Source organism: Megalops cyprinoides, chromosome 7 (assembly GCF_013368585.1).
Source record: "Megalops cyprinoides isolate fMegCyp1 chromosome 7, fMegCyp1.pri, whole genome shotgun sequence".
Taxonomy (NCBI): domain Eukaryota; kingdom Metazoa; phylum Chordata; class Actinopteri; order Elopiformes; family Megalopidae; genus Megalops; species Megalops cyprinoides.
In genome coordinates, this window is record NC_050589.1 from 23768341 (window position 1) to 23789676 (window position 21336).

The 21336-nt window shown below is 41.8% G+C and overlaps 1 protein-coding gene across 3 annotated transcripts; it reads left to right on the forward strand.

Annotated features, from left to right (window-relative positions):
• The first annotated feature begins 6962 nt into the window (after positions 1–6962).
• Positions 6963–20443, forward strand: LOC118780187 (cell division control protein 42 homolog). Of its 3 annotated transcripts, none has more exons than XM_036532552.1 (6): positions 6963–7039; positions 12621–12764; positions 13221–13293; positions 13672–13781; positions 14047–14244; positions 19211–20443. In XM_036532552.1, the coding sequence occupies exons 2-6, from the start codon at positions 12660–12662 to the stop codon at positions 19298–19300; spliced, it is 576 nt and encodes a 191-aa protein (XP_036388445.1). In that variant the 5' UTR covers positions 6963–7039; positions 12621–12659; the 3' UTR covers positions 19301–20443. The 3 variants fall into 3 exon arrangements, with proteins under 3 accessions (XP_036388445.1, XP_036388446.1, XP_036388447.1); XM_036532553.1 differs by lacking the exon at positions 19211–20443 and adding an exon at positions 16846–17300; XM_036532554.1 differs by lacking the exons at positions 6963–7039; positions 19211–20443 and adding an exon at positions 16846–17303 and having other exon boundaries at positions 12652–12764.
• The last annotated feature ends 893 nt before the right edge of the window (positions 20444–21336 follow it).

Sequence of the window (21336 nt, forward strand, 5' to 3'; positions counted from 1 at the left end):
CAGCTGCCCCTTAACTAATATAAGCATTCAAATACTCTGTACTGAATGCATTCTGGATTTTGTGTGGACTATTTCATCACTTAATTATAAATCTGTTGGAAAAACCAGAAGATCTGTGGAATATAAGGGTGAAACTACTGATGTCAGCAAACCTCAACCCTCTCATGCAAAAATGTTATGTCAACTTGACTCTTCAGCTCAGCTCTCATAATTCAGATTCAATAACATCACACTACAGTGACATTATATACTGTACATATGCCTGTGCGGGACTGTAGCTTTTGAAACATGTTAAATCTCTTTATTTGTATATATTCTTATTTACGTAAGATTATATTTATACATTTTATATATTTGTATATAAGCCTGTTTGAATTTGTATTTTTATGAGCCTGTAACAGTATTAGTAACAGTAGTACTGTGGAGGATGTCACCATTTAAGCAACCGTGAGCTCTCAAGACCACAGCTCATATGTCACCTTCTCCCTTAGGACTTACAGTCAGAGAGCACTGGGCTGAGATACTGCCGTGAACCCATTGAAAACAGTGCTTCCTCCTGAATGTATTCAATTGGTCATGTGTCCTGTGCCTGGACAAAGCTGTCTAAGCACAATGTTACAGGGCTGAGGTTGAGGCAGTAGAGGGCGCTTTACCTCTATCTCCACCTGGTCACGAGTCAGAAGCGAGAATAGGCAGAGCAGGTGCGTGGTTCAATAGCAATGAAGGAATTTGGCTTGTAACCACAAGGTTGCAGTTTCCATTCATAGATAGGGACTGCCATTGAACCCAGGATCAGAAGAGAAGGTAGGTGGAGAAAACAGGTTGAGAATGTGACATAGAAATAGTCAAGGAATTGCACTTGTAGCCAGAAGATTCTTGTTTTGATTAAGTGGTGACTTCTGTTGAACCTTTGAGAAACATACATAACCTGAAAGTACTTCAGTAACAGAGCTACACAGATATTTGATATGAACAATCCCCCTGGATAAGGACATCATGCCAAGCAAATAATTAAGCATATAGACCAGCAGACAGCTTGGTTCAGCATCACTGGGTATTGCTTTAATGATGCTGTCATAATTCTGCATCGGCCTTTGATATCTGCACACACTATAATTGTTTCATTTGTGTACTTATTATGCTCTAATGCTGTTTCTCTAATTAGCTTATCCTGGGCATGGTGGGTAAAAGAAGAAAAACAGTATGTACAGCATACAGTACACTGTGTACAAGAACTAGTCAATTTCAAAACTAGAGGTTCTTCTGAGCCTTGTGTCATAGGGTAGTCATTGCTTGGCTTAGATTGTCATTGGCTGCTGCTCTTGCCTGAGAACAGATCTGCATATACATTAGATTGCAAAAAAGGCAAGTAATTAACTCTTGGTGCTGTGACAAGAGTTTCACATGGATTTTGTTTTTTTACATGATTCATCCCGGTTGATCTAGCTGGAGGTACAGATGTAAAGATTGTTCTACCAGAACACACAATGTTGTCAAATCTGCTGTTTGTTTTACACCCAGGTTTAATTGCATTATGCTCCAAACAGGCCAATATTAGGTTCAGAGGCATTCCAAGGCATACTGGATCTTCATCACATCCCCAGAAAAAACAGAGCTCCTGCATTCAGAGTCTCCAGCATTTCCTTCAATTGGTTCCCTTGCTTGTTCAACTGTGAAAGCTGCTATTGGTGCTTGCAAGACCAAAAGTGACCCCCCACGATTAAACACAATCACCACTGCAGTTAGTTTCCCCAGCTATTGGTAAATCATGTTTGAAACTTATGGACAACATATACACAGCAATACAATAGTGTTATTTCAACTCATTTTAACTGCAGAGAAATACAATGATTTCACCAGATTGTGAGCCCTGCTGTTAGGTTTATTATCTTTTTTTATGGAAAACATAAAGTAATATATACCCACATGCTGTTTGAATGGTCCTGTACAATTTTATGGGCAAGACACAAGGGACAGCATTAGAATCATGATAGCCCTTAGCAGGCATCTTGAAGTTTACATCACACCTGTACACATACACCTGTGTATATTGATAGGAGGAATTATTTTTAATATTCAAGATACATTTTTATTTTTCTCATCACCATTCTCACACAATAGAGAGAATTTTGTCTATTGTTGCCATTAAGTTTCCAGACCCTTACATTCACCCCCATCAAAAAAAATAGCCTAGGCTTATGAAATCAGCTGACCTGATCAAAGACACAAAGTCATACTGCCGGGGCAGAGCTGGCAGGACTGTTCCCAACGCATGGATGGGACCACCCAGGGGAAGGACCCTTCTACGCTCAGGGACATGGGAAAGGCAGGCTTATTGTTTCCAACCTTTCGGTGCCCTCATTAAAAGCAGAGTAATTACCGTTCATTCCTGCCATCTCCGTCTCCTTCTCCTCCTGCACTGGGAGATGAGGCCCATGGCATGCCAGGACATTCTCGGTCAGGATGGGGCCTTTTCCGTTGTGTGCCACTCAAGTGTGGGACGTCTCTGCTGTTTAAAAGACTTTGGAGAAAGTGCACTTGACGTTTATGGCCTCGGGGAAAAAAGGGCAGGAGAAAGGGCTTCTAATTCATGCAGCTTTGTCAGAGCCTGAAGGGTCCATTAGGGCCTTGATGCAGGTTTCCCCAGAGCAGAGGGGGGTGCTGTATGAGAGTGCACACAAAGCACCTCCAAAATCCCACTTTGCTGGAGCATCTCCACTGGCCACAGGCCAAAAGTAACTGTGTGCCTTGCTCAAAGGCCCTCTTTCAACAACGAAAGTCAACTGATTTTCCGGTCATTTGACATGATGCATGATGAACACCTGATGGCTTTTATAAGCACCCAGCACAAGCACAACATTTACTGAGGACAAAAATGCTGTGATTTGATATGGTCACTTCAAAGCTCAACACGTTGAAACTCCAGAAATCATTTCAGGGACCACTTTTAGTGCTTGGAACTCTGCCATTACTGGTCACTGGTCTCAATGACCACTCTAGACTGCTGGTCCAGCCACATTCAACACAAGACCTGGAGATGGATGCTATTTGTTTGGCCATTTTTACATGCCTTGCACATTTCAGCTGACCACAACAATGAAAAATACAATTTAAATAGCACATTTCATAATAAAACTGCAGTCCAAAGCACTTCACAGTGAAAGTCAGATCAGCATAACGTTTAAAAATAAATAAATTAGAATTCCAAAATAAAATAAAATCTAAATGACATCACAATGTAAATGAATAAAATACATACCTTAATACTTGAAATTGCCATATTTAGAATTTAATGAGCAAATTCAAACCATAAAATACATCACTGGATACTCCACCTAATTAAGCCTCTCATGTCTGACATTACAGATCTCTAGTGACAGTTTGACCCTTTCTTGACTGCTGTCATGAGATTATGCGGGGATGGAAAGTATTCACACTAATGAATATGTTCAGCATAGGCAGAAAAAACCACCACTTTACATCAGCTTTTACATCTCACAAGCTCATGTGGAAAAATGTCTCAATTTGACCAGCTTTACCCCACAGAAAATGGAGCAGTAATGAAAACTATGTCCTACATTATGCCCAGATCGCTGACCCAGTTGGCACATATCCCAAATCTACGATATGAAATATCTTACTGCACACGTCTGCCCTCTGAACATGACGTTGGTGTATCGCAGGGCTTCTGTCCTTATCTGTGTGTTATGGATAAAAAGGGAGGCAATATGTACCATTTTCTTCGGTGTGACTTGGCAAACCTTTACCTCATGAGATGTTGTTGTGCGCAGTGTAAAATAAATTTGTTGATGAATGCAATGAGAATGGTGAAACTTCAGCATTTCTGGAGAATATAGCCTATATGATCACAGGGCAGAAAGACATTCTTTTTCCAGTTTTCCAGTGCATGGAACTGTGTGGCTTGCAGCCTAAGACAGCCCTTCTGTCCTTGTGCTGTATGAGGTTTACTGTGACAACAACCCGCTGCAGTCCACAGTCTTTGAGCCTGGGGTGCCTCATAACCGTTACCATGGCATCCATTCCTGAGGCTCCATCGTGAGACCTGTGACCCAAGCCACTCACGGAAAGCACTCACTATGCAACAGTAAGCGAGTCAACGTCAATGGGTTTTTAAAGACGGCACATAGCTGAGGGTAATTACCCAGGGATAGTGACTGTGCATGTGGATTTCAACTGTTAGAATAAACTCTTTATTAATGAAACATGTTACTGCACTGACATATACTGCCTTCATCTTATCAAAGAGGATCTCTCTAGTGTAGCTGCTATACATCCTAGTCTGTCAGGAATTTCACAGTGCACAAATAAATGTTTTATTTCTCCTCATACAACTATCCTATTGCGATGTCATTTAATTAAAGGGTGCTTAGATCATTCTCATAAAAATGAACAGCAGTTTATCTCAGTATTAATTAATATACACTAATGTTGAAGGAACTGAGTGGAGCTTGATAGTACATTTCAGGCATGGGTAAAAAGGCAATTACTTTTTGCAGAAGTACTTTTTCTTGGAAGTACTCAGCACACACAAAGCAGAAAGGCCCTCTGTAACAGGTGAATGATGTGGCATTCCTCTACCAAACACATACCCTGCATTTGCTTTTCCCAGAGAACAACCCAGGTCACCCTGAGAGTTTTTGATCAAGCTGAAGTAATGGTTCAGTTGTGTTGTTATTTGAGGCCTGGTGTCCAAGGTCCCATTTAATTGTTAAGATATTTAGAGGTTGTCCCAGCAAAGCCCCAACATTCTGCTCATTGCTGGTTCCTCCCACTCCTCCGACTGTAGGAGTCCACACAGAGAGATCCTGTTTGTGTGGCAAAAACAAGGGCATGGTCTATTCCATTACACTTCAGCCACTTGTGCTCTGATTATCATTGCATTTTGATTTGCTGAATATATTTAAGTTTTATACATAAATTTGAGCTCCTGCTTAGAATAATGACCTCCATATGACTATGTAACAATTTTCAAATGGTTCACAGAGCACATTTTGTATTGAGATGTTTGGAGTAGTTGAGGACACAAACAAGATGCAGGCTATGGGTGAACCACAACCAGCACATTAAATGTTAATAAAAAGCTAATTCTGGACAAGTGGGCATATCGGTTTTTGAAGAGTGTTCATTTGCTTGCTTTGCAAATTAAGGATCCTCACTTGGAGGTATCATAATTAAAGACTTTACTAACAAAACATATTACAGAATATTTAGTGTAATACAGATTTTACATGCTATTGTTTTTAACGTGCTAAATGAAGTAATCTTCTGTGCATCACATTATATGTGCCAGTATAATTTAATTAAACCACAACTCGTTTCTGTGAAATATGACAGAAGTGTGTGTCCCACACACTGGCATTTACTGGATTGTGTAGGCATGACTTCATTCATATGCAAAGCCCACATACATGTGTGCATTACTGAATGACAAACTCTCTTCACAGCAAACTGCTCTCATTTACTGCCTCATATTTAAAAAAATACATAACATAAGGTCATGCAATCAACAGGTATCATGTTTGTAAAAAAGGGCAGATAATGAAGAGGACATATTAATCAAATAATAAAAAAAGATCCAATTCATGAAACCGTTTTTTTTTTAAGCTTATACAGGTGTTGTAATGTACTGAAAGGTCACTTTTGGGTAGTCTTAAGTTTGAACTTAAACAGGTTTGAACTTATCAACATCTACAATTAAACCATAATTGTTTTAATGATTTAATGACAACTTCCTAAAACACACTTTATATCTCCTTGAAATACAAATAATATACTGAGGAATAAGAATTTAGAAGGATTCAATCTTGATCACATTCCTCATATCACCGTATTTTAATATTGGCTCAGCAAGATGTTGAGCAAGGATTTATTGATATCCTATCCCTTGGCGTGAGCATGATGGAATATAGTTTGTAATTCTATACTGCCCTCTATTGTCAGATTTGTGTAATTTCTTTCTTCGTGCCCCTTTCTCTACAAAGCTGTGAAATCAATCTGCTGTACTCATTAGCATTTACATTTAATCATTTTTTGAGACGCTGTTCTTCAGAGCTGTTCTGTTCTTCCAGCTGAGTTAGATTGCATCAAAAATTCAACGGACCAATAATGAAATAGATCACAATTAGGTTCACTAGCTCATCACTGTATGCTACATTTGGATCTGTAGTTTAAAATTTTAAATTAAACTTTAACTGACAACATGCTAAGTTTTATCTTGCTGTATCGTTATAGATTATTATTTTATTATTATTTTAGATTATTAATATATATTAATTTGTAGGGGCAGCATGTCGGCCATATTAAATCTTATATTATAAAAATGTTTTCATATGGGAGATCAAGTGTTGGTTGAAATAACTTGTTTTAATCATGTAAAGAAAATCTTCTAAGGCATTGTGTAAACAGCAAGGAAGAATACATTCTCACCCTGACTCCACTTCACATTCTGAAAAATACATACAAAAATACAACTTTGCACAATGCCCACCAGAAAGAAATGCAAGTCACACAGAGGCTGAGCACTTTAGACCACCAGATTATTACAGAGCGCTGTTTAATAGGAACTATTTAATTGGGAGTAGTTACACAATGACTGTGTAATTTACGTCATTTGTTACGTTACGTGTTTCTTTGTGAAAGAAAAGGCAAAGGTAAATACTATAGTGTATCTTAGGTAGAGAACTTCTTTGCGGCGTGTAAACTACAGCTGTGGTCGCATGTAGAGCGTTGCAGTCAGATATAATCTTAATCTTGCCTCTGCACTGCGATAACACGTTCAGAATTGATTCATAAAACTGTTGCATCTAATCACTTTGTTTTAATCAAACATATGCATAAAAGCATCAGCGCTGACATCAGTGTTTCTCAAGTACACTGCTCGCCCGTCCCATCCTATTTAGCTACGTCACCTAAATATTTGACGTTACGCACTACGTGCCCCTGTGGTTTTGAGTGAGGAACCCCTAGCACGGAGCTGCCAACGCCCGGCATAGACGCTACTATACCGAGAGAGGAAACGGTAAGGGAAAATATGCCAAATAAATTATTTGACCTTTGCAAAAAATGCTACAAGTAGAATTACCTCCATATGATTTGTGGGTAATAACACACCATCCCTTGTCTTAGTTTTCGATGTTTTCCAAAATGCTTGTTTTTGTGGGTGTGAGAGTAGTTTTGTCTCATTCAAGAACAACAGCAGAGAAGACGAAAAAGCCTCCAGCTAAAGAGTCTATGAATTATGGATTATTCCGTCCGCTAGGTAAACGGATCACGGATTCACGTGGTGTAAATCTGGATGTGTTTGTTGAAGATCTTAATTGAAAGGGCAAAATTAATCCTTGTCATGCTTACTCGGGATATCAGACCGGAATGGCGGTATGCGGTGATGCTAGCTGTTTCGCTCGCTAGCCGGCTAGCTTGCCTTGCTAGCAACTAGTGGTGCGAAGAGGAAGGAATGTAGCGAGCTAGCTGTTAGCATTATATTTTTTTGCATCTCGCTAGACTTTTAGTACAGTAACAGCTATAATATACCTTGAACAGAATTGTATGGTAGTTAAATGTTCATAACGACATTGGCAGGATGGGTGTATAAGCATTTAATCAACGTTAAATTGCTGCACCGGAAGCAAGGGAAGTCGGCTACGTTGACAGAGACGCACGGCTCTGCACTGGTAGTACAGACGCGAGCTCATCCTGTGAATGAAGATATCGTGAACATGACTTGGGCAGCATTTAAATTTGTAAAAGTACCGACTCTGTTTAACTTTGAAAACTGGCTAGGTAGTAGTTAGTGTTGAATTTACGGTAGCTGTCCAAATTGCTTAACGTTGGGCTTGCAAGCTGAAGTTACCGATTTGATGCTTGAGCCTTTGAAACTGACGTAGCGTTTCGCTTGCTGTCAGTCTGGATTCTAGATAGAATGACTAGCAGTTAAATTGCATAAACAATCAGCTGTGAAATAGTGCTGTTTATTCTCGATGTTAAATATATAAAACATGAATAGTGAGGTCTACCTTGCTAAGTCTGTCATTAACCAATAGGTTGCCATTTTTTCTTATTCATATTAAGTTTGGTAGCCAGGTGGTCCAAGGAATTGGAAAATAAAATGACGTTAACGCAGTAACATAAGGGTTATTGAGCGCAAAATGACAACTGTCCCATTGCTTTTCACATACCATCTGACTCTCATTTAGCAGGCTTAGTCCTGTAACGAAATAGTATCTAGAAATCGAAATACAGTATCTCCTTTCATTTTGACTGGCTTGTGATAGCATTTTGTTGGTGCATGTGTTGTGATTGTCCCTGAATTGCAACATGACGGCATCTGCCCTCACTGATAGACTGTTTTCTTCTAGTCGGAAAGGGATGGTCCTCGGTTGTTCTGCCAGACAGAGGTCTTTTCATGGTTTTCAACAAGAGCCCAACACTGGCCGTTAGTGTTAAAACTTATCTGCAAAGTAGATTTTCCCATTGCAGGCATATAAATCTTAGCCAAGTTTGGTTCACATCAAGAAATGCTATTGAGTGTAATTTAACCCTAAATGCAATACAGTCTGATACTATGCATGTAATCTGTATGTGTGTCTCCATCACTGTTTTTTTTTCCATATGATCTGTTTATGTACTTCATAGAGATCAGCTGTCATACTATCAGCGTCTGATGAACTAACTGTACAAACTGTCACAATCAGAAAGCAGCCTTTATCATACTTTGTTCACAACTTGAGTTCAAAGTTTCAATGCTTGTTTTAGTTTCAGTGTCATTCAACCATGGCAGCATGTCAGCTCGGTTCATAGGTGACTGTAATATTTCCCACATGGGCACAAACAGATGTGCTTCACCAAAAGTGTTAATGCGAAATATAATGCACTGCAGAAACTGAAGCGCTACAGCCATCAAGAACGCATCAGGCCCTAAGCTCAAAAATATCTGCGTATAAAACTATGTATAACCACAAGATGACATACTGAAATGGAAGACATATATTCTGAGTGCATAGAGCATAATCATTCACTTCATGATCATCCTACTCCAGGAAACCAGCTCTTTACTGCAGCCTCCAGAGACTCTGCCTGGCAGAGAGCATTGTCTGTCTGCAGGACTTCTGAGAGAATTGCATATTATTTTTGTGATATTGATTATTTTCTCAAAATTCAATCAATGATGATATTATAAATAATAAAGGGTTATACTGTTATGATCATTTGTATTTAGGATTTCCAAAATATAGCTCATCATGTGCATTGATCCTAAAAACTTCACAAATAGAAATGGGAATTTTAAAAAAGTGCTATGCTTCCAGTCCTCTGAAATCCCTTTGAATTATTCAGTTGTGTGGACTGCTTATAAATTGTTGGCCTGGGACTTCGGTGTACAAAGAATCCTGTAGCTAATACACTGATATTGTAAATTTGTTGGGAGTTTATTTTAATACCATGGTGAGCTGTGAACATAAATATCATGATATTACTTTGACATCCCTCCCTATAGCTTGAGTTCAGGATTCTTCACCACAGGACTCTGTAGAAATGAAGGCCTGCATATTGTGAAATATCAGATTGTCACTGGCAACCAAGGAAGGAAGGTTGTCTAAACCCGCGAATGAAGATGTGTCACCTCCGCAGTGTTAAGCGTGTGAAAGAGTGACTTCAGCATGAATTATAATTTTAATATGGCGTTCTTGGCTACAGTAGTTCTCTGTTCCTTGCATACCCACTAAACAGTAATGTAAGATACACCACATTCGATTTTAGCTTTTCTGTAAAGTTAACCCTTTAAATGAAAGCTTTGAGCTGTGATACATTGTAGCTTTCCATCAAAACTGGGTAGAGTGAAATTATAGGAAGAAGGCTGACTGGGTTTTTGTTCATTTCAGAATAAAGGCAAAAATGGCCTTTTGATGAGAGACATGAATGCATCTCCGTTTGTTAAAAGAGGCAGCCTGGATGATACCTTGATGTATAGTCACTGTCTAATCTGGAGCAGGTGTTTATAAATGCATGTGCCCTATATGCAAAGCCCTACTGGTAGAGTGTATTCCCAAATGCTTGCAGTCTGTGAAATATGTTAACAGTTAAAAGCCTGGTTTTATAACTAAAACAGTGCTGCCATTTCAGCCCAGATAAGTTAAAAGATGAGAAGTCAGAGGTGTTTTTTCATTTGGGGGGGGGGGGGGGGGGGACACACAATGTGGGTTCTTTAATGTGTGGACAGATTAGTCCACATTTCCTCATCTACAGCCACTCTTTGATGTCTTATAAAAATCCCCCTGAAACGGGTTGCGTTGTGAGGTTGGTGTGGCTGTATATTTTTGAGTTATTCTGGTAGAACTCGGTGCAGTTGGTGTTGTAGTGCAAAGCCGTTAACCCATTCCAGTCTGGCTCTAGGGGTGGTAGTTATACTGGTAGAGCAGTGCTGGAAGCAGGATCTGCTCGGTGTCATTAGCAGCAGTGGCTGTGCTTACTCTGCGGAGACATGCCATCATTGCCACAGCGTGTGCTTAAATTGGCGCAGCAGGACACCTCTGGCGGGTAGCATATGTGCTCGCTCTCCCACTAAGCCTCACTGCAGACAGACCAGACACAGCTTGCCTTAGCAGTACCGGGGCTTAGACCACTACACCACCTCACTGCATTGCAGCTGGGCTGGATCTTCCCAGGTGGAAACCATGTTTAACATCCCCCAGCTTGCTGGAAGTCCACTAGACCATGTCTTACTAATTTAAAAAGAAAGATCTATAGTAAAATTGTCAGTTTAAGACTAATTTCGGGGATCCTGTGTTGGAAACGGAGACGTTTTTCCTGTCCTTCGATTTGTCTCAGAACGTGGGTCCTTGGGTGTGGTTGTGTGTACATGCATTGCGGCCTGTACTCCTGCTGCCATCTGTGCAGTTCATGCCAGGCTGTGCTCATGTGGGGAACAGGGATGCAGATCGTTGCAAGAGTCTCACATGATGAGCTGTTACTTGATAGCGAACCTTGCGATTCTCCTGACACCTGCATTCAGTGCTGTGGTGCGTCTCGAATAGTGCTGAGGGTTGTGGAGGTGTGAAATTCACAAGAGATTTAAACAGTCTGGAAAAGATCTAGAAATCCTAAATTAGTAGGACATCTGTGGTCTGAGTTAATTGAGCCCAGAGGTCAAAGAAGGTGATTACATTTTGATTATTGATTATATTTGCAACCTTTTTTTAAACTTGTATCACTAATATTGTATTATTTTCTTTATAGCATACTTAGTTTTTATTACTGTCTAAATGATGCCAAAGCGCCTCTGTGTTCCAATAAGGTACGCTGGTACTTCAGTCTAAAGGCCAGAAGAACACCTCTCTAATAGCTGAGGCTAAATCGTATGTTTCCCCCCAGATAATCAGGCTGATTTGGGACCACTTCTCCCACAGACAAGCAATAGCAGGCATGTTTTAATAGTCAAAATGGATGAGATCATTTTGCTAACTGAGGGACACAGGAATGCACCAGTTTTCAGAGGAGAGGAAATGCAGAAAACGTCCTTCCTTATTCCTTTATATTATTTCTTGATGGTGTTTTTTTCCCTTAACGCTGGGGGATTTTATGTGGTAGATAGCAGACCTACTGCTCTTCTGTTCTTTTTGAGTAAAGCTAATTCCCTGAACATTGTTGTGCTCGCGGGATGGCTTGAGGGCTGTGTTGTGAATGGTGATACTTTGCATTGTGAAAGGCTGCCCTTTTCCATATGCTTTTCTTCCCTCGAATGGAAGGCGACTCTGCTCGGCTTGCTAGAGATGGGGTTGACTTTTCAGCACCATCTGAAAGCCGTGGCTGACTTTCATTCACGACCAGCATATAAAAAGCAGCAGATGTCTTGCGTTTCCTGGCACAGTGCAAAGTGTCAGACTTTTTTTGCGATTTGTAGAAATGCTAAACTGAAGCACTACAGGTGGTGGTGGTGGTGTGGGTGTTAGCCTGCCTTTAATGCCTGCAGAGCCTTCAGTGGAGCTCCGCTCTTGGCTTCAGTGTATCCAGCGGTTTAGTGCAGTGTGATGCGTTGTTCCAGTTGGGAATTCATCTCAGGCCTAAAATAGTTTGAATCCAAGTTCCCTGTTCCAGAACCCATGGGGGAACAAAAGGTCAACAGTGTCGTTCTGATGGAAAATATCTCGTTGGATGAAGACTTGGGGGTGGGTGCACATAGCCTTTTCCCAGCTTGGCAGCATGGATTTATCAGCTTGATCTGACACAAGTCGGCTCAGAACCCTAAATAATTGAGGAAATCGGTCTACTTGACAGGTGCAGCTCTTGTTTTTGGCTCGGGCTAACCGCAAGCAGGGTTTAAGCAGTCTGGGATATTTCGCCTGCTGTCCATCCTACTGTAGAAGCCGCTTCCAAGAAGCATACAGTATGCACCTTCGTCTTCTCACAAAGCAGCCTCATCAGATGTCTGTGGAGTTCAAAGCTTCGAAACTATGATTGCTGAGTGGTATGTTGGTCACGTGACTTCACAAGGCAGCATGAAAAGAGGGGTGGACCTCATTAGGGCCAATCCTGAGGCAGGAGTTGCTGTTCAAATCATGGGGAGGCTTGTCTCTGTGCTAACCAGCTTCTCTCTCTTCCTCTCCCAGATCTTGAATGAGACCAGTGGATCCTAACAGAGTGCAGCTATGCAGACGATTAAGTGTGTGGTAGTGGGTGATGGTGCTGTGGGTAAAACCTGCCTCTTAATCTCATATACAACCAACAAATTCCCCTCCGAGTATGTACCAACGGTAAGTCCCTTTCTGTGCGGAGAGTAATCTGTCAGTCTGTTAATTCTCAGTCAGTTCTATAGTGGTACACCTCCTCTGAGAGGGCAGGACATGTTTACAATGTCCTGAAGCGTATTGCACAAAGCCAGGCCTACCTCAGACAAAAGTAAGATTTATTGTTCTGCCCAGTCCTTAGCCTTTATTCTTTTATTCCCTGAGCTGAATGTTTGATATGGAAATTGGGGAGGGGGGCTTCGTTGGTTTAATTTATCTGCTGTGACAGGATGTGAGTAGATTTGAAGTCTTTTTCTCTGTTCCACCACAGTTCAGATCCTGGTGATGTGAAAGCATGTCACGGAGAAGGTTCATGTCTAGTTATCGCTTTGATTTTGGCAGTTCTGAGAGCCTTGCAGATACTGAAGGAAAACAGCGTTTAGCCTTTGCACTCAACTTCTTGCTTGTTGATCCCTCTTGCAGGTCTTTGATAATTATGCGGTAACGGTTATGATCGGCGGGGAGCCCTACACCCTAGGACTGTTTGATACAGCCGGTACAGTATGCTGCTGTTCATCTTCTCTCTCCCCTCTGTGTACTTGGGATTTCTAGCACTGTGTTGTGTTTTGTGCAGTAAAACCTTTTCTGGTTGTTGAAAATGCCTGTGTAAAATATGTGGAAGTACACACCCCAGGTTAACCCAGTGCGATGACCCTGACCAAGCAGTTCCTTGGTCAGTTGAGTCACAAATATTATCTTGTAAATGTCTTCGTTATGATTATTATAGTGAAAGGTTGTTGTGTTTGCCACAATGTAGCTTCCCGTTTAATCCAATAACAATTCCTTCTTAGAGTGTGATGATTTGGATTGTAGTGCATGTGATAGATGTGAATCACATGGTGGACTGACATGGCCCTTTGTCTCTTCCCCCCAGGTCAGGAAGATTATGACAGATTACGACCCCTGAGCTACCCCCAGACTGACGTCTTCTTAGTTTGTTTCTCTGTCGTTTCGCCTTCTTCGTTTGAAAACGTTAAAGAAAAGGTGGGTCAGACATCATCTCCGCAGTGTCACACTGTGCCGCGCAGTGTCCCAGGTGCATTTGTCCCATAGTCAGCTCTGATAAAATAAAGATCAGAGTTGCTTTTAGCTGCTGCTGCTGCTGTGTCGGCCCATAATTCATTGCATCCCGCACACTCAGCACATGTGTCGTCATGCTTCATACGTGGGCAGGGAACATGATAAATGTGGAGCGCTTGGTATGAAATTTTCAGAGCTGACGCGGTCTTTTTCCACCCCCTCCTCGCAGTGGGTTCCAGAAATCACTCACCACTGTCCAAAGACTCCCTTCCTGCTGGTTGGAACGCAGATCGATCTGAGAGACGACCCCTCCACCATCGAGAAGCTCGCCAAGAACAAACAGAAGCCCATCACCCCGGAGACGGCCGAGAAGCTGGCCCGCGACCTGAAGGCCGTCAAATACGTTGAGTGCTCCGCCCTCACGCAGGTGAGTGACCCATCTGAAGTGTCTTCACCCCCCCTCCCCCCCCCTCACTGGGTGAGGAAGGCTGACACACAGCCCTCACACTCAATGTCATGTGTTCACATTTGGACACAGGAATGACTGCATCTGGTCAGGCCAGAAAATGCCTCTCACAGTGCTGTCACTGCATGTTCAGGTAGAAAGGGGATCAAATATGTGCTCAGGATGGTGCATTCAGACTCGTTTGCATTGCAAGGTATCCTCTCAGTCACAGGCTCTTTGAGTGAATTCCTTGTCCCAGTTAAAGCTACGTTGCGCAGCGCTACAATTCTCAAAGTAGCTGTGCTCACATCAAAGCATGGTGTTTCACTGAATCTCTCATGGGAATGTAGGCCGCGTTACGCTGGGCAAATGTGCATTTGCATTTGCTGTATTACTGCTTCCCCTAATGGTGAGTGAATATCTTCCTGTTGCCTGTCTGATTTCACCATGGAGATCTTACAAAATGGTGACTATGGAGACAGTGGGCTTGCTCTGAGGCAGAGTTTGATTTTTCATCAGATTGGTAGTAAATATCTTGGTCTAAATGCCCTCACTGTTCTTGATCATTTGCTCCATTCTGTTCAGTATAGTTGCTGTCATTGACAAGTGCATCCCTGGTGCGTACCTTGGCACACCTGTCTGTCCACCAGTGTTTAATTCAGTCCAGGTGACTGAAATCCTCTTTTTGAGGGATTACCTGATTTGGCTGTCCCAGTGGTCATTTTATTTCTGATCCATGCATGAATGCGGTAATCCAAAATAGAAATCTTTTGGTATTCTGCTCAATATCAGCATGATTGTTTTTTGGTTTTGCAGTACTACTTGTAAACCTAGTAAGCAGTGACAAACATATGAAGACATGAGGGTGTTTTCTTCCTAGATTAGCCAACATTCTGGGTCTGGTGCCCGTAAAGCTGTGACCAAAATACAGCTTAAGATGTTGTATGCTCTTTCTGATATTATATCCATCCTCCATCTCTGATTTTGACTTGCTGTTTGTCACATAATTATGATCTGTGACATACTTGAATCGATGTGTTAGTCGTGGGTCATTCTTGCAGCTTGATCTCACGATGGTTTTCATACAGCAAATGCATCTGAACCAAGATGCTTTGCTATGACTGGCTGGTTTCCTGCTAGCAGAGGTGTGAAGGAGAAACTGGGTCCTGATAGAACGCTGCATTCTTAAAGTAGATTTTTTTTGCTCCCTTGAGGCCTTACTAAGTGCAAGTAGAAATTGCATACCCAATGATAACAGGGTGCAGGCTAGCTGAGTAACTGATAGCAAGGAGTGAGGAACACCACAATCTAGTGGCCTGTATTGAGACTAAGGATCGCTGTTACAGCACAACCAGCACCCCCATTAGTCATTTGTCTGATCTGCAGTGGTTTACTGTTGCTTTCACTACGGTTTGTTTGGCTTTTCCGATAACATCTTCAGAAGTGCTGCAGGTTGATTGATGCATCTATAGCACATGTTCCTGGCAGCATGGTCAAAATGCTTTTGAATGGGTCGAACAATCCAGGCTATATTTTCTCAGTAATGACAAATTAATAGCTGTCCAGACGGTATGACAGATTTAACAAATGGCAGGAGGTGTTGAGCTGTGTGGCTACATGAACATATACAGACAGCCATTGGGAGCAGACAAAAACACAGAAAAGGCCCTGCTCTGGCCCTGGTTTCTTTGGTGGATCCTTTTATTGGTAGAATACTAGAGCGCCTTGCCCAAGGGGGAAATAGCAGTGCCCAGTCTGGGACTTAAACTTGCAACCCTCTGCTCATGCACTGAATTTCTTAACCACACCACCAACTGCTGCCTAGTAATTACTTAATAGTTTTCAAGTGTTTAACAGTTAGGCTCTGTAAAGGGTGTGTGAAAAAATTGTGTAGTTAACTCTATAAGTACAGTGTCATTTTTTTCTGATATTTAGTATGTTGCTCTTATCCTGTGAATGAGTGAATAGAGCAGCCTTTTGTATACTTGTAATATCAGTTCTGTCACAGCACTGACTCTGGCCAGAAGGGTTTCTGTATTTATTTTGGATGAATTACTGACAGCTACTTCAGATGAGAGGGGAAAAATGAAAATGTTGAAGATGGAAAAAATTGTCACTCATCTCCAACAGATGTGGAGGTTCTTTTTTATACTATATAAATAATCTTAAATATTGGGCTCTAACCGGTAGAGATCTGCTTGCTATGTCTGTCAGTCTGTTCTGGATTTTGGCGTGCAGAGTCACTTCCCCCCCCCAAATTTTATTTCTTGCCCTTTTATCCTCAGTTTTGCATGTTGAGGCTGACTCTCCTCAAGCTTCCATTTTGTTATCCTAAGTTTTGTTTCTTGTGTCGTCTCTTCCACCTCTTCCAACCTCAAGCTCTTCCTTGCTATTGTGTGCACTGCTGTGGATTGGAGGGTGGGGGGAGTGGAGCGCTTGATTCATTCTCAGAAATGCCATCTGCTGCTTGCTTGCTTGCCTGCTTGCTTCTCTAACCTGTTTGCTGTGACTGCTAACTCTGGTGCTTTTCTCTCTCTCTCTCTCTTCTCTCTCTCTCCCCCCTCCCTCCCTGTGTCTCTGTAGAGAGGTCTGAAGAATGTGTTTGATGAAGCTATCCTAGCTGCGCTCGAGCCTCCCGAAACGCAGCGAAAACGGAAGTGCTGTATATTCTGAAGCCTTTTCCTTTTTATACGGCCCTGTCAGCCCCTCTCATGTCTGCCGCCACCCTCAGTATTCTCCCTGTAAAAAAATGCACATCCGTCCGGCTAAGAGCCCAGCTGCTGTCCTTAAACACGCCTGCTTTCAGAACCTCTGGGAATTTTTTGTTTGCTTTCTGTAGCTCTCTGTGCTGTCATTTCCGTTTCCCCCTCGACCATTATTCTTCCTGTTATGAGTCTGTACTCAGAGGATCAGTGATCCTGTATTGCCTTCAACTTAGGGATGCCATCGAGTGCTGTCCTGTACAGAAGGGCCTTCTTGACGTTTGTTTGCTTGAAGGTATAGATTAGGCTGCTCTTGGAATTTGTTCCTACTTTTTTGTTACAGAATGATTTCTAATACCTCAGAGGTTAGTTTCTTTTTCTTTTTTTTTTTTTTTTTGCAAAATCAAGAAGGAAAGATATTTTTTCCACGGATCAGTGCATTGTGAATTAAGAATCCTCTTTTTTTTTTTTTTTTTTTTAAAGATTTTTCCATTGCTTACATCAGTGTATTTTTTGTACTACAAATGTATCATAAAATGTTAAATCGAAATGTGATCTATGGCCTGAATTTGCCAGTTGGATGTTATTGGTATCAAAATGAAATGTGGAGAATGAAAACCAGTATAAGTCTTGTGAAATGTGAGTTGAATAAAAGGAAAACTGAAATTCATTCTTCCTGTCAGTCTTTGTTGCTCTACGGCTTTGTGAAAAAATATGAACATTTCCCAGGTAATTGTGTCACAAAATGGGTGGTATGTAGGCGTTGGTTTGGAAACTGGGCTTGTCATCCTGTAGTTGTAGCTTCAAATTTGAAGTGGGTCACTGCCGTGCTGAGCGAGATGGTACTGTGCTTTCATATTAGTCATTGGTCTGCATGAGTGTGTACTATGTAAGCTGCATTCTAAATCTCCCTGGTTTTGCAGTGCAAATAAATAATGATGGTAAATATTCAGTCAGGTGTGTGGAAGGTAGACTTTTTGGAACAGTATCACAGGCCTGCAAAGTGGGGTGGGAGCCCCTAGTAGACTTAGCTGCGCAGGGCAGGGGTCAGATGTGACCCAAGTCTCTTAAGCCACAGGTGAATGATACGGGAGGCGGTGCAGTCCCCTGATCAGTTCTGGCCAGTTGTAATGAAAGACCAGTGGGAGTTTAACACAGTGGAGAGCAGAACCAGTAGCTGTGGGACACTGTGTGTGTGTGTGTGTGTGTGTGTGTGTGTGTGTGTGTGTGTGTGTGTGTGTGTTGTGGGGACCAGGTGTCCTGCTTGCTCCATTCCCCCTCTGCCTGCTCCTTCAGTGTGAGTGCAGGCCTGTGTTTCAGCAGATCTGTGTGTTTTACTTGCCCCATCTTTGATCTGCCGTTTCTTTCCACCCATGTCTGGCCTTGTTTGACACAGCTTTGTTTTCTTGTTTCTGTGATATTCATGGATGACTTTGTATAAAGCAGACAGAGCAAAAACTCAGCCGGTAGCGATGACATTATTAGATGCTATATCGTTTTCCCTCCCCTTATGATCTAGGCCAGAGATGGGTATGTCCAGTCCTGGAGGCCTGCTGCAAAATCTGCTGGTTTTCTGACTTGTCTCAAGGAATTAATGCCATTTTCCGGCTCTGGAGTCTTGTGTAAATCAATTGCAGATTGAAAAGATAGCCGACTCCAAGAGGCAAGAAAGGAGTCTTCCAAGATGGGAGTTACTCATCCCTAATGTAGGCTGTTGTGTAATAGACATGTGTGCAGCGGGCAACCAAGTTCTGTTTTCACCTAAATTCTGCTAAGACCTGATCAGACCGTTTTAGCCCTTCCTCAGTCAGTGACACTTGGTGTCGCTCTGGTGTTTCCCTTTGTTTCTAACTGGCTTCATAACCATCAAGCCCAGCTGTGTACAGATTCCACTATCATGTTTGCCGCAGAGTTTCAGACCTGAAAAATTCCCACCAGTTACTATTTGCAAGTCACAAAGTCACAATTTCTTTAATGCATCTGTTGGTTGACGTAAAAAATTTACATGCAGTATTCATGAATATGGTGGATATTTGCTGCAGCAGTCTAGCCAAGGTACACAGCTCAAGGCTACAACAAGCAGTGGAATTGATTCTTTATACTTAATACTGTTAGAAAGCCCACCTACCAAACCATTCCACCTCACTGCTGTTGACTGCCTCACTGTCACTGGCAGTTTCCTCTGGGTGGCAGTTTTGGTATGTATTGAGCGGGCATGCCCCCTGTCTCCTGTTTTGTTTCCACAGAAAGGACTGAAGAACGTTTTCGACGAGGCGATACTGGCAGCCCTGGAGCCTCCAGAGCCCAAGAAGAAGCGCAAATGTGTGCTGCTATGAGCGCCACCCCAACCCCCACCCCCCTCTCCACCCCCCCCTTAATCAGCTAAGGCTGGACTGTCAGCTCTGTTCTCTAAAATACCAGAGTTTCACATTTTTAAAGAAAAAAAAAAATGACCCTGCAAACACCACAGAGGATGAAAAGTAAGAAAAATTACATATGAAATAAAAAAGATCAGCTACCATTTTTATTTTTGTTTTCTCAATAATGTAATGTTGTGGTAGACCTCTCATTTCATTTCAAATGGTTAGTATGATCAGAATCCTGTAATTTGCGGCTGTCTTAAAAGCTGCGATGACTCGGGCCTTTTTTGTGACGTAATTCACCCAGATGTGTTTTGTGATCATAAGTGCCACATTGGACAGCGGATGTGTAGAACTGAGAATAATCGCTTATTACAGGGGTTGGGCCAAGTTGTAATGACAGTCCTCATAGGATTCTGTGAAACAATGAGGGAATTGATTCCTAACGATTGTCAGTTTGATTTTCTTTTTTGTTTTGTTTTTGGTTTAAATATTAAAATATTGAATTCCTTGTATCAGTCCCAATGCCCTGGTCAGGGTGCTTGCCTGTACTGTATGCCGTTATTAATCTTGACTAGTGCAAGCATTTCAACAAATGCCTCGCTCTTCGCTTGAAGGAAGTTTTTTTTTTTTTTTGATGGCTTCTCCTTCCCCTAATTAAAGCAGGCTGCGACCGGAGAGAAGAGCAGACTGTGTGTGACAGAGTCTCAGCGAACACGCGCTCTGTCTGAGCCGCTCTGCAGTTCGCCCCGCGCACGCAAGCGTCTCGGCGAACACGCGCTCCCGTCAAAACCGCTCGGCGCTTCGCCTGCGCATATTAAACCACTTGAAGGAAGTGCACATGGCTAGCGTTTTCATTTTTCTCAGAATGATTGTTTTGTTGTTGTTTAGGCGTATTATTGGTGACGTGGGCGACGGACTGGGCTTCATGAGGGCAGGGTGCTCTGACAGTGTTAGTGGAATGGGAGGTGTGTTATCGAGGTGCCAGGGACCAATCAGGCTTTAAAGCAGATTAAAAAAAAAAAACAAAACGAACATGCACAAATCTCAGATTCCTGTGCGGAGAGTGACACCATTGATAATAATGTAAGCTGGTAAAAAAAAAAAAAAAAAAAAAAAGAAGAGAGAGGTTATAGACTCCAGTGTTATGCATTTTTACCAAGCTTTTTATTGTTATTTTTATTTTGGGCTGTTTTAATTTTATAATGGAGCTTTTCACACCCATCACCAGCCAGATCTTAAAGCCTTTTTTCTTTTTAATTTGGTGCAAAACCAAATGCTTTGTTTGACGTCTGTTTCATTGTATATGCATTATTTTCAAAAAATATTAAACCTTCATTGCCTTTACCACACTTGGAAGACCGCTTTATTTCATGTTTTGGGCTACTGTTTGTGCTGTTATTTTGTTTATAAATTGTGCTGTAAATGCACTTAACTGAATTTGCATCCTTTGAGCTTGTTAGTGTTGCCAGCACACTGCTATGTTTTAACCCTTGTGTGCAAATAACTCTTCATAAAATGCGCAGGGTTTGCCCTTGGAGCCATCAAGAGAAGCCAATGGCATAGAAGACCAAGCCCACTCTTTGCTCCTCTGTGAGGACAGAAATGATGTCATAATCAGCAGTGATGTCATGAAAAGGTTACCACTGACTGAGTCAAAGTATGGGTATAGGAAAAAATGAAATGCGTCAGGCAGCAAAAAGTCAAGTAATTGTCCAGATCTACAGGGATGTGGACTTGTGTATTCTTGCAGCATTGTAGATTTTAACCATGGGGTGTCCTTTATGTAGGAATGTACAGGAAGGAACTGAACACAGTATGATGGTGTATGCATTTTAAATTATTAATAATAGGCCTGTATAACTAAATGAAACAAAACAAATAAGAATATGCATGTTCAGTTTGACAGGTTTAGTACATCATATGCAAGGCATTAAATAGTTTCTCTCTCCCACCCTGGTTCTGTAAGGTTGCTATACTGCAGATTTAAGTGTCGCCACAGTTTCTCAAAT

What these genes read in the sequence shown, in the direction of transcription:
- LOC118780187 (XM_036532552.1), top strand. Translation starts at nt 12,660, where the DNA reads ATGCAGACGATTAAGTGTGTGGTAGTGGGTGATGGTGCTGTGGGTAAA. An exon ending in CCTCCGAGTATGTACCAACG is followed by an intron (nt 12,765 to 13,220) that starts GTAAGTCCCTTT and finishes TCCCTCTTGCAG; the next exon opens with GTCTTTGATAATTATGCGGT. An exon ending in AGGACTGTTTGATACAGCCG is followed by an intron (nt 13,294 to 13,671) that starts GTACAGTATGCT and finishes TCTTCCCCCCAG; the next exon opens with GTCAGGAAGATTATGACAGA.